At 36.6% G+C, this 13,452-nt stretch overlaps 1 protein-coding gene and 1 long non-coding RNA gene across 2 annotated transcripts in view; one reads left to right on the top strand and one right to left on the bottom strand.

The window, feature by feature from the left end:
- Positions 1-13,452, bottom strand: part of LOC126762493 (ammonium transporter Rh type B-B) — a 33,403-nt gene that overhangs the window by 686 nt on the left and 19,265 nt on the right. The window contains exons 5-6 of the mRNA XM_050479275.1: positions 10,801-10,991; positions 3,209-3,409 (exon numbers count right to left, since the gene is read on the bottom strand). Of these exons, the coding sequence (XP_050335232.1) occupies positions 3,209-3,409; positions 10,801-10,991 (392 nt within the window). The remainder of the gene's footprint in view (positions 1-3,208; positions 3,410-10,800; positions 10,992-13,452) is intronic.
- On the top strand, positions 912-1,459 carry LOC126762497 (uncharacterized). Its single transcript, XR_007667463.1, has 2 exons — positions 912-1,167; positions 1,225-1,459. It is a non-coding gene; the product is annotated as an uncharacterized LOC126762497 (long non-coding RNA).

Below are 13,452 nucleotides of genomic sequence, written 5' to 3'. Positions count from 1 at the left end.
CATAGGAAAGGAAGAACCTATGACCTATTTACCTATTTAACTCCAACCGATTACGTCACCCCTCGCTTGAAGCATATTCAAATTTATGCAGAGGTTCCTCATGTGATAAATAACAATTTTAGAAGTATCTTTTTTGGCGGAAATAGAAATTTGGAAAAATAATTGTGACAAAATTGAACGAAAACTTCATTAAAATAATTTTTTTTTTTTTTATTTCAATGCCATTGTAACTAGTTAACATAAAATAAACTAACGAACAATTTGTTTTGCTTAATGTATAATACAAAATAATTAATGGTGCTCTGCGTATAAATTGCAGAGAATCTGGTTACTGTATAAGGTGATATGGTTTTTTGCGCTTAAGCCTTTCTTTCCATTCACTTCGAGTGACAAGAGCCCTGGCTTCAGTGTTCACATGGTCAGAAAGTCTTTCCATATGAGACTTTGCACATTTTTTAATTGATGCAGCAACTGAGTCAATTCCGAGATCGCGTTCAAGATCGTGACTGCAAACATACCAAGGCGCATTGACGGCGCATCTTAAAACTTTGTTTTGAAATCGCTGGATTTGTGCAACAATGCTAGGGCTTGAGCAGCCCCAAAGTTGTATCCCATAAGTCCAAACTGGTGTGAACACCTGCTTGTAGACTAGAATTTTGTTATATGTGGATAATGCAGAGTTTCTACCCAATAGCCAATACAAGTTTCTGAATTTTATTTCTAATTCTTCTTTTTTCTTTTTGACATGTGCACTCCATCTAAGTTTTGTGTCCAGGGTCATGCCTAGGTATTTCGCGGTATTATGATATGGTATTTGCACACCGTTTAAGTACAGAGGCATATATGTAGTATTGTTGTATGTGAAATCAATGTGTACTGATTTAGTCTCGTTTAATTTTATTCGCCATTTAGCTGTCCATTCAAATATTTTGTTTAAATGTTCCTGCAATCTTGCAATTGATGCAGTTTGTGTTTTGCCGACAGACAGAACCGCAGTATCATCTGCAAATGTTGATGTAATACAATTGTCGTCATATGGTAGATCGCACGTAAAGAGTAGGTAAAGAATGGGTCCTAACACACTACCCTGAGGAACACCAGCCTTTATTTTTTCTTTAAATCAGAGTACATATCTCCATGTTTAATTCGAAAAAAACGGTCCGAAAGGTATGATTTTAAAATATTGTAATATTTTTTTGGTAAAAGCATTTTAATTTTGTTTAGGAGCCCGCCATGGCAAACTTTATCAAAGGCTTTAGACACATCGAGAAAAACGGCCGAGCAAACTTTTTTGTCTTCGAATGCATTTTCAATGACTCGAGTTATTCTATGTACTTGGTCAATAGTGGAGTGATTTTTTCGAAAGCCAAACTGATGCGCTGGTATCAGCTTCTCAGCTTAAAATAAAATAAAAATAAAAATGAAAAAACCTAAAATGAAACAAGTAAGAAAATACTAACTATAACTATAACCGAGCATTTCATACTCATGTAACTTGCAAGGATTAAAACTAGAGAATACCTTCAGCTACGTAAGACTTGCTACTTATATAGGGTCTAGAGCAAGTTTTTACCCGATTTTATTCATTCTAAGTACAAATATAATTTAGCCTCCTCAACATCGCATATAAGGTTCTATCGAGCGTATTGTGTGAAAGAATAAAGCCCACCGTCAACAAACTGATTGGACCTTATCAGTGTGGCTTTAGACCTGGAAAATCAACAACCGACCAGATATTCACCATGCGCCAAGTCTTGGAAAAGGCCCGTGAAAGGAGAATCGACACGCACCATCTCTTCGTCGATTTTAAAGCTGCTTTCGACAGCACGAAAAGGAGCTGCCTTTATGCCGCGATGTCTGGCAGTGAACGAGGGCGAGACGAAATATCGCCTGTCATCAAACAAACAGTCGTCGCACTCGCGACTTGGCTCTCACGTCACTGTTGACAGTCATAACTTCGAAGTTGTAGATAATTTCGTCTATTTAGGAACCAGTATTAACACCACCAACAATGTCAGCCTGGAAATCCAACGCAGGATAACTCTTGCCAACAGGTGCTACTTCGGACTGAGCAGGCAATTGAGAAATAAAGTCCTCCCTCGACGAACAAAACCCAAACTCTATAATTCACTCATAATTCCCGTCCTGCTATATGGTGCAGAGGCTTGGACGATGACAGCAACCGATGAGTCGATGTTACGAGTCTTCGAGAGAAAAGTTCTGCGAAAGATTTATGGTCCTTTGTGCATTGGCCACGGTGAATATCGCATTCTATGAAACGATGAGCTGTGCGAGATATACGACGACATTGACATAGTTCAGCGAATTAAAAGACAGCGGCTACGCTGGCTAGGTCATGTTGTCCAAATGGACGGAAACACTCCAGCTCTGAAAGTATTCGACGCAGTACACGCGGGAGGAAGCAGAGGAAGAGGAAGACCTCCACTCCGTTGGAAGGACCAAGTGGAGAAGGACTTGGCTTCGCTTGGAATATCCAATTGGCACCACGTAGCGAAAAAAAGAAACGACTGGCGCGCTGTTGTTAACTTGGCTATAATCGCGTAAGCGGTGTCTACGCCAATTAAGAAGAAGAAGAAGTACAAATATGCACCGTTATTAGAAAAACACGCTCTCTCAATTTTATTAATATAACTTACATATTGGCCGATTTATATTTGTTTACGACAATTTTACATTTTGCTAATGCCTAAACAACCTCTGTGTGAATTTTGAAGCGAATTTGAGATTTGAGAATATTATAATATGTTGTATCTCCTTGTTGTTGCAATATTCAGTAATAACATGAAAATCATTATCAGGATACTATATGATTAGAAAAACCGTATATTATGTGCTGAAGACATCTTCGCCTCAACAGTTAGCCACATACATCTTCAGATATCCGAATGCGCCTAACATTTTAAGTCATTTCTAATTTCTTTACCTTACCACAGCACTCTCGGAAAACCCAAGATATTTCATAATAAATACTTCATACCGATGTCGGACCGCTTTAACATATAGCTGCCATACATACTGAAAGATCGGAACGTGTACGACGAAACCATAAGTATAGACAACACTGCACTCTCCCAACATATAGCTGGCATACAATTTGACAGATCGAAAGCAAGTTCTTGAAAGAAGCTTTTTGTACTTGAAGTGTATTAACCTTGTTCTTTTTTACTATGTATCCACAATTACTTACACCAAGTATAAATGTTGAGTTGCTATTCTCCGGTGCTGCAGCCATAGCTGGGAAGATTTGACCCAATTCGGACTTGTATTTTTCCTTTGTGACCAAACAGGCAAATATCGCTGAGGCAATCGCTGAGAGGATGGCTGGCATGCCATGTAAATTGTGAACACCGCAAGTGTCGTGTATGCCCAGTACAGCGGTGATGCGGGGCTGTAAAAATGCAATTGAAATAGAATTCAATTAATAAAATGTTTGAAGATATAACTCCTTTAATACACACATATTCATATGGATAATAATAGTTTTACACCAATCAAGCTTATATGCAAAAATTCTCTTAATTTATTTAATATACAGTGTTAACAGAGACTTAATAATAAATATCATCAGTTCATATGATAATTAATAAATTCTAATTTTGCTCCGAACTCACAAATTCCACAAACATTGAGTATCAATCAACTAAATTATGTTTGCAATTTGAAAGGCACTTAATTAGCTAAATCAGCGCAATTAGTTTCGAATTATTTAAATTAATGAAAAATTTAATGAAAAGGAAAAAACTGCTACTTAAGAGCAATTGCCTCCGACACTTCAGAAGGCACACTCGACTATTATGCTAAATATAAAAAATATGCACAATATTTGAAAAAAAAAATAAATATTATAACGGCGCGAGTGGGGAAAAATTGCTTTCAAAATTGTTCAAAAACTACTTGTGGTACTCAAAGCGCCGCGGTCACCTCTGCACAACCACAGCCGCATCAGGGAGCGGTGCACAGAGAGAGGAAGAGAGGGACGTTTGCTCTCCGCTTGAGTGCTGCGCCGTTGTATGTTTGCATAGCTACATTAAATTTATTCATATTGCCTGCACACCCCTTGCAAGCGATGTCATTGCAGTAATTCAATATTGCAATTCGCTGGGAATGGCAACCCTCGCCTTTAATGCGGCAATCGACCTCATGCAACTAAATTGAAAATTGAGCATTTTACATTACAGCGAAGCGAAGTGTTGGCAAAAATACTAATGTGCTTTGTTGAGGGCATATTTGCAAGTATTGCTGTGGGTGTGTTTGTCTGCATCCAACACCATAATTACTCGCTCCTCTGGCATGTTGTGGCTGCCCTGCCTGCCTATCTTTTTGCCTGGGTGTCTGTCCGTTTGTCGGTGGCGTTGCTTGTTTTGATGGCCTTTAATGGCTCAATAATATGCTACGTCGTTTGTCGTCAGCCTCAACAGCAGGACAAATAAGTATGCGCACTTGTTTGAAAGAGGGGATGTGGGCGTGCACTCGCTTGTCACTGGCGGTTGCACAACCTAAGTACTCTTCAGTGACTAATTTGCATTTTGAATTAAATTTAATAAATTTTGTTATAAAATAATGACTTTTACTTATATACTCGTATATATTTAACGGTTATACGTATATACTCGTATGTGCGAGAGTGTGAGTTCCAATCGTTCGCTGCATATCGTGGTTGAAACTTGTCAAGGGCACTTTTGATTTTTCTCTGTAATTAAAGGCCGTGCGTTGGAAGAGCATTACATGAAACTCTGTAGAATTTATAGCAAATTGATGCAGTATTTTAATTAATTTTTACATCTAAAATGCAATTAACTAATTAAGTATGAAAGTTGCTGAATTTTTTCAAATAATGGAAAGTGCAATTTCTGCAAAGTTTCGATGTGTTTAAGAGGAAATTTCTAACGAATTTATATTTAGAGCTCAATTTTGTAAAACTGAAAATTTCTTATAATTATATAGTATATATTTCTATGAATTGCACCATAATTTGGTGACTGTGATCCGAACGAAATAAAATTTATTTTGTCGTTACAACAAGACTTAATAATATTAACGGCTCATTTTCAGCCGACATGCTATATGTGTACGTTGGTTGCCTTTCGTATTTTGGTATTCGAAAACAAAAACAAATTTTAATTATCAATTCTCTTAGAACTTTTGCCATTCTCTTTGAGGTATCTTCAAAACACCCCTTTTTAACGCATCAACCGCCTCTTAAGTTGTCGAAAAACGTTGACTTTTATTTTATTTTTTTCGTACGGAAAAGAAAAGAAGTCATCCGGTCTAAGTAAGTACTATACGGAGGATGACTTATCAAATCGATGTTTTCAGTACTCAAAAATTCAGTTGTTTCAGTACATATGTGATGGCTGGCATTGTCGAAGTGAAGAGCGGTCCGTCTTCGGCGGTTGATCCTCCAGATTTCTTGAAAGACTACTGGCAAACAAATGGTTGAACAAGGTGCGTTCCAAAGTAAACAGGACTTAAAAAAAAACAGAACAAATGGGTTTTTTCGGCAAAATTAATTTATTTTATTCAAAATAGTCTCCTTCTGCTTCAATACAGCTTTTTGCATGTCGCAAAAGCATGTTCAATTCAATTTCCATGAATTTCAGTGATGATTTCGGCTGATTGTTGATGAATTCACGCACAGATCACGGATTTTGATTGGCCCACATGTTGATCGTCATTTATGTCCTCACGACCACTTTGAAGACGTTGAAACCACTCGTGCACTCTGCTACGGGATAGGCAATCATCGCCATTAACTTGTTTCATCAATTGAAACGTTTCGGTAAAAGTTTTACCAATTTTAAAACAAAATTTAATGTTGGCTCTTTGTTCGAAGCTCATTTTCGCACCGATAACACAAACATACTGACAATTAAAACGCAATAACTTCATTTCCAATCTATGAAATGTCATGAAATTCTTACTGGACAATCGATAAAGATAGTAGATTCTAACGCATCAGTCAACATATAGATGGCGTCACCAGGGGGCGCTAGATTCAAAAAGTCCTGCTTAATTTGGAATACATCTTGTATACCACTGTTCTATGTTGTCCTAGTTTTTCCAAAAAAAACCGGCAACCATTTGCTTGGAAGTGCTTCGTGTGCGAACCACTTTTGTTGGATTCAACTCATCTTGAAACACCCATATAGTCGACTGCTGTTTACTTTGAGTCTCATACGCGTAAATCCACGATTCATCACCTGTAGCGATTTCATCGACGTGTTTCGCAGCACCGCTATCGTATTTTGTTAACATTTTTCTCGACTAATCGACACGAGCCTTTTTTTGAGCGATTGACAAATTGTGTGGGATCCAACGCTAACAAATTTCTTTTACAGTCAAGTGATAATGCAATATTAAATGTATACGCTAATCCCACTAATGCTCACAATTGTCTCAATCTCACGATAGGTCACATGGCAATCTTGCAATATCAGTTTGCGCACATAATCAATAGTTTTCGGAACAACGACTAATTTTGAACTATCTACACGAAATTCGTCTTGGTATGATCTACGACCTCGATTGAAGTTACCATTCCATCGATAAACATTAGTCGTTGATGGAGCTTCACTGAAGTAAGTCGCCACGTCGAAAGTTGTAAAAAATAATCGCACAAAAGTCTTCGCGAATTCATTCCATATTTTGGTCAAGAAGAATATTTTAAGTTACTGTAAATAATAAATTCCATTCAAATTATTTGAAGCTCCTAATACAACGACAAACCTCCGAATACATGTATCTCTGGTCAGAATGAGCTGTCATAAAAACGAATCAATCAATTGATCCAGGACGAATTCAAATTTGTACAGTAAGTAAGAATTTTCGCTCACACCTTTAGAATATAATTACACAGGTTTTATTCCATTATTAGATAGCGTGTTATACTCAAAACAGTGTATCTTTGTGGATAAAATGTCTAAATTTGGGCGAAAACTTGCCTTAGGCTCCATATAACTAATATCAGGATTTGCTAACATTCAGCTGACTTTACTCCATACAAAAATATATAGATATATAATTGCACCTTAAGGTATTTCCCTGTCTTTGATTCTTGCAAGTTGCAAGAGTATAAAATGTTTGGTTGCACACAAACTTAGCCCTTCCTTTCTTGGTTTTTGCATCTTATGAATAACCAGATTTCTGATAAATATGAAAATAATACTTTTTTGCTTAATTTCATTTGAGTATTTTGTTTTACAACCTTTAATAACTTTTATTGCATTCGTCCTTTTCAGACCCAAATTAGAATTAATTGGATATTATTTCTTAGTAGTTAACTAGCTTTTGATACCTCGCTTAAGGAAAACATAAATATTATCAAATAATTTTACTTGCCCCGCGGGCACTATTTCTCAAATTTCAAACAACTTTAAGCACAAATTACAAAAGGTTCCTCCCCACTCTCTTAAAATATCTTACTTTATTTATTTCTTAAGCTTATGGAGAAATAGTTTAATTTGGCCATTGCCTGCACCAATACGAACCCTTAAAAATAACGTCGACAAATTAACAACAAACTATTTTACACCACAAACAAATATTTTATTGATATGCCTCGCAATAAAGGACGTGTGCCAGTGTGTGTTTGCTTGTGGTTTTTGCTGAAAATATGCGATTTATTGCCCAAGTAAAAATAATGAAATATTTCTCGCTCAACACTTGCAGTTACGAGTGTACTCTCGACACAGTGTGTTGAAAGCAATGACTCCCATTATTATGCGCTTAGGCCAAATATTTTAATTAAATTTTCCTTTATTGGACCGTAAACCGAAATTGCCATTAGTAAAATTTGTGTATAATAAAGTTTCGGAAAGAGATTGTTAAGCGTGCTGGCCAACTAACGGAACTGTGTCCAATGTTTGACCTTTTTTGTTGGCCATAAGGCAGCTAGTTGTAAATATTTGCTTGTGTGTTTGCTCTTGTAGTTGTTGTAGCGTGTAGCTACTCACTCATACACAGAAACTAGTGGCTGGGGGTAAGCAATAAAAACAACAGCATGCTGGCGGAAAAACAAGGCTACTGCTAATATCATAATGAATATTGCTCAAGCTAATAGCAACAACAACAACAGCACAAACTTATTGTAGCAGTGGGCCGAACATGAAATACCAAGGGTATAACTGAATGAGCGTCACAACAGTATCAACAAGCTCGACCCCAAGGTACGTTCAATATATGTAATATTTGGTGTAATTGTTGTTGTATAGCCATAACGGTTACGTAATCCAGGCATATCAACACACATATGTATTGATACTCGTATGAAAGCATGTGCAGCATATATTCCTCTTTATGGACATTTTTGCTACATTTACAATGAAGAGCTTCACAAACAATAAAAAACTGGAATTATCTGTTTTTGTAATTCAGAAAATGTTACTTAGTTGTTATATGCAAGCCTTTTTGATATATGCTCCATAAACACTTAGATGTAGTTGTGTATAAATGTGAATACTCATCTACTTACACATATGCACATATATATTGCACATTGTGGTCCACCTTTATACATAAATTTATCATTAAATTTGAGAAGTTTGTATGTAGAGCATAAACGCAGGCACTCACTGATGTCTGTATATAAATTTGGCTGGTCGTACAGAGCGTATGAGCAACATCTCTATTCATTAGCCGCTAATGGCTTTATGAGTTTCCTCAAATGCACTTACTGTTACGTAGGTATGAATAATTGGTACACAATTAGCTTTTATCGGTTGGGTTTTGTTTGCTACTTTTTGTATAGAGTCTTGGCTCGGTTATAACTGACCAAAACTCCAACAACAAAATTTTCATTTCATTCCATTGCGTTATGATTACGAAGGTTTTTCGTTATATCAAAGAGACTGCTTGTTATTTGCGGCAGAGAGACGTAGCTGCTTCGAAGCTTAAAAATAAAAATAATCAATTTTTTTACAAGTTATGTATTTGTCGTTTGCATAAAGGCTCAAAAGCTTAGATGATTCGCTTTGTTGGCTGTGTCTATTAAATTAATGAAGTCAAAAATTATTTTTTATGAAAGCTTTTCTAGCTGAAACCCATTTAATGAAAGCTTTTGTACCTTTAAGCTAAATATTCTGAGATTTTCAGACGAATGTATTTATACTTAGGACAGAGCTTTCAGTCAAATCTTTGAAACTTGTAGTCACCAGAACAATGAGGAGGTTTTAATCTACTTCGGTATTACTGCCGCATTGGTTTTTATTTCAATAATGGGAAGCTTTATTATGATAGAAACGTACTTTATGTTTTGCTATTGTCTACCAAGAGATGATCGCTATTTGAGAAAGCTTCTTTGATATTAGATAAAATATGCCGTCGAACTCGTTTTTAGAAAAACTCTTACCAACTGCCGAAACTAAAAGAATTTTGCATCTATTCAACGCCGTAATGAAATTAGAAATTATTTAAAACTGTTACAGTTATAAAAACATATAGCTTTTTGAAAACTTAATTTCATTGATATTTACTCCAAAATGAACAAGTTATATTATGTTTATCACGATGCTTTTAAAATTCCGAATAATTGTATATAGGCTTTCACAGCGCCAAATTAAAATCAGAATTTTATTTTGTTTGTAAAGGCCGGTTGATAGATCAACTAAATCTTGTGTGAAATGGTATGCCTGTATATTCACCAGAACCACAGTCTGAGATATTGATCTAAAATTTTTCACACATCGTTTTCTCGCCAAGAAGCTGTTCATTTGTAGGAGTCATTTATATCATAACGATATAACATGGAAATGCTATAAAAGCTGTTCGAATAACCTCAAGTCCTTGTATGGAATGTCATTCAAACTGATCGATCAAAATCAAACGACGAAATATAGTATCTTGACGAAATTCTGCAGAGTTATTGTCGAAAGCAACGCCACAAGCTCCGTAATGTGGTTCAGATCGGGCGGCTATAACATATAGCTGCCATACAAATTGATGTATCAAAATCAAGTTCTTGTATGGAAGCGTTTTTATTTGAGAAAAGTATTATATTGGTTCATTGCTGTGTACATCATGAGTATCTTGCTCCATTCCACCAAAGCATTGTGGGCGATTACTGCCTTCATCTCGCTTGGCTTAATTGATATCCGGCCATGAAATTTATTTGAGATTTCATAAATTACAGATCATTTGGCACAATCCTCATGTGGATTTCCGAATTGGTTTTTATTTCAATAATCGAAAATAATTTCCAATCTCAATCGAATCATAAATGTCACTCACACCAGCGCATATGGAGCGTGAACAGCTTTCCTAGGAGCCTTTCGCAAATTCGCCCAAAACCAATGCATTTATTTTGAACACAATTCAATAATCCAAAGAATGCCTACAAAATGGACGATAATTATTGAACATTTCAAAATGTAAGTGAAATTTGTGTGGTGAAATTTGTAGCAACTGAGCCGATGTATGCGCACCTAATTGCACGGCTGGTTGCACAGCGTAATGAAATGTGTTGCGGGCGTGGAATGTCGAATACTCTACAAGGCTTAGGTCAGAATTCCATATTCACTAATTAGCAGCGGTATAAATGCGCTACACGCGCACACGCACTCGGCCTGCGTCATGTGCGCTAATGCATAGCTTTGTTTTTGTGTTGCAACATGCGAAAAAAACCAAATTTCCCAATAACCAGCAGGCACTTGCAACAAAGCGAGCTTAAAAGCATGTCGGGCACAAAAACAACCAAATAATATGTACATAGTAACACATATGAAATTTTAGCTTGACAAAAGTGAAGTGTAACCAGTTTGTAGCAGGGGAGAATTGCGAACTTACCGAGAGGTAGCTATAACCCAACACCGAAATGCAACCGGCAATGATGCCAATTAATATAGCGCCATGTGCACCGACTAGCAAATTACAAACAGTGCCGATGGCCACGCCGCCAGCCAGTGTTGAATTCTGTACATGCACCATATCCAATTTGTTCTCGTGACTAACAAGTGCCGATACTATGAATGTTGTAACTGCAAAGAGACAAAACAAAGACGCATTGGTATTAGTACTATAACGGCATGCTAAAATTCGCTAAAATGTATGAATAGCACAAAAATATGCTCACAAATACATGCAAAGTGTACACAAATACAAATATTCGAAATTGATGTATGTGCACCCGATCTGCTGCATATACATACATACATACATATTGATGGCCTGGCTTAAAAACGACAAATATCTGTATTAACCCAATACATGCACACACACTTAGTATGAATGCTTATTCGGACCACGAAGTTATGTGGGTTGCTTGCCGACTGGTGAACCAAAGATTTCGAGCTCGTTTTCTAGTTTGATTACGTTCTTATAATGCGAAAATATCTCGGAAGACTTCAAAGTTAAAATTAAAAGTGTTGATTTCACAGCTTTCCGAATTTACATTAATCGTGTCGTAGTACATAGTCTTTCCTGCATAACGTATCTCAAATTTGCGCGTTCGTAAGAATACAACTCCAATGAATCACTTGATTAGTTTTCAGCAAATTTTAGATTCTTCAGATTCGGTTCTCTTTGGAGCGCCATTTGTTAGATTTTTTGGCAATCTCATAAAGCCTGATGAATATAGGTTCCTCAGTTAAGTTGTCTCTCTTGGGCGACCTGTACTCGACGACGATTTTGCATCACATTCAGATCTTCTGGTACGACTCTAGCATTGACACGCTTCGTACCCAAAACATTAACCAAATGTGTTAAAATCTCTGATGTCAACACGACGGTCTTTAAGCACTGTTTCTTTAACGATACCATTTCGGGACATATTTCAACAGATGGCCTTGCCTTAAGCTCGCCAGTCCGAAACTTGCTGATGTACTTTTTCTTTTTCCAACTGTATGGAGATCTGACTGCCAAATAAATGAGTTCTTTCCTTGAATTCGGACGTCAATCGCCAATAGCTCATACCCAGACATTTCCGAGTAAATTTATCTCGTGATTTAATATTATCTCTAATGTATTTGTGAGTCTTTATGAAGCTTTCGACTAGTCGTTAATATAAATTTCTACTCTAGATTCTAGTTTAAATCTTGTTAACCTCACATAAAGCACAAGAAACAAGTGGTGTACCCTGTTTATAGAGTTTTAATATATTTTTGTAGAACTTAAATTAAAATAAAGAACAAGATCTCGAAATAACTGGAATTGCTCCGAATTTCCAAAAATGACTACTGCAAATGGGCCCAACACCTGTCGTAGACAAACGCATCAAATTATTGTGTTACTATAATTATTATATTTAACTGTAATCCTCGGTAACATTTGCATTCATTGTTCACTGCTTGCTGTATACATAAGTAGATGCGTACAATTGTCGTAGTTAAGCTTCGACATGAATAGACCGCTGTTATCACTGTCACACGAATCCATCAGCTTAAAGCGGCTAATGATGACATTATGATTTATTGTTACTGAGCAACACGCAAAGCTACACAAATATGTATTATACTATTCAAACGTAAAGCTTATTTTTATACTCTCGCAACAATGTTGCTAACGAGAGTATTATAGTTTTGTTCACATAACGGTTGTTTGTAAGTCCTAAAACTAAAAGAGTCAGATATAGGGTTATATATACCAAAGTGATCAGGGCGACGAGTAGAGTCGAAATCCGGATGTCTGTCTGTCCGTCCGTCCGTCTGTCCGTCCGTCTGTCCGTCCGCCCGTGCAAGCTGTAACTTGAGTAAAAATTGAGATATCATGATGAAACTTGGTACACGTATTCCTTGGCTCCATAAGAAGGTTAAGTTCGAAGATGGGCAAAATCGGCCCACTGCCACGCCCACAAAATGGCGGAAACCGAAAACCTATAAAGTGTCATAACTAAGCCATAAATAAAGATATTAAAGTGAAATTTGGCACAAAGGATCGCATTAGGGAGGGGCATATTTGGACGCAATTGTTTTGGAAAAGTGGGCGTGGCCCCGCCCCCTACTAAGTTTTTTGTACATATCTCGGAAACTACTATAGCTATGTCAACCAAACACTACAGAGCCGGTTTTTTCAGGCATTTCCATACATAGTTCAAAAATGGAAGAAATCGGATAATAACCACGCCCACCTCCCATACAAAGGTTATGTTGAAAATCACTAAAAGTGCGTTAACCGACTAATAAAAAACGTCAGAAACACTAAATTTTACGGAAGAAATGGCAGATCTGTATAATACGAGTATAAACATTAGGAACCAATGATGATAGCGGAATAAAACTTTACAAAAATACGGTATTTGAAAAATATTTAAATGACGGATAATGAAATCTCGATTATCACTTTACCATGCGAGAGTATAAAATGTTCGGTGACACCCGAACTTAGCCCTTCCTTACTTGTTGTAACTATGAACAGATATATTATATACTATGTATATGTAGATGCATACAAATTCAGTTAGAAGAGATGTCGCACAACAAAACGTAATAATATAAAGCTTAT

The sequence above is a fragment of the Bactrocera neohumeralis genome, chromosome 6, assembly GCF_024586455.1.
Source record: "Bactrocera neohumeralis isolate Rockhampton chromosome 6, APGP_CSIRO_Bneo_wtdbg2-racon-allhic-juicebox.fasta_v2, whole genome shotgun sequence".
Taxonomy (NCBI): domain Eukaryota; kingdom Metazoa; phylum Arthropoda; class Insecta; order Diptera; family Tephritidae; genus Bactrocera; species Bactrocera neohumeralis.
Note: the sequence above shows the minus strand (reverse complement) of the source record. Positions and strands in the feature narration are given on the sequence as shown.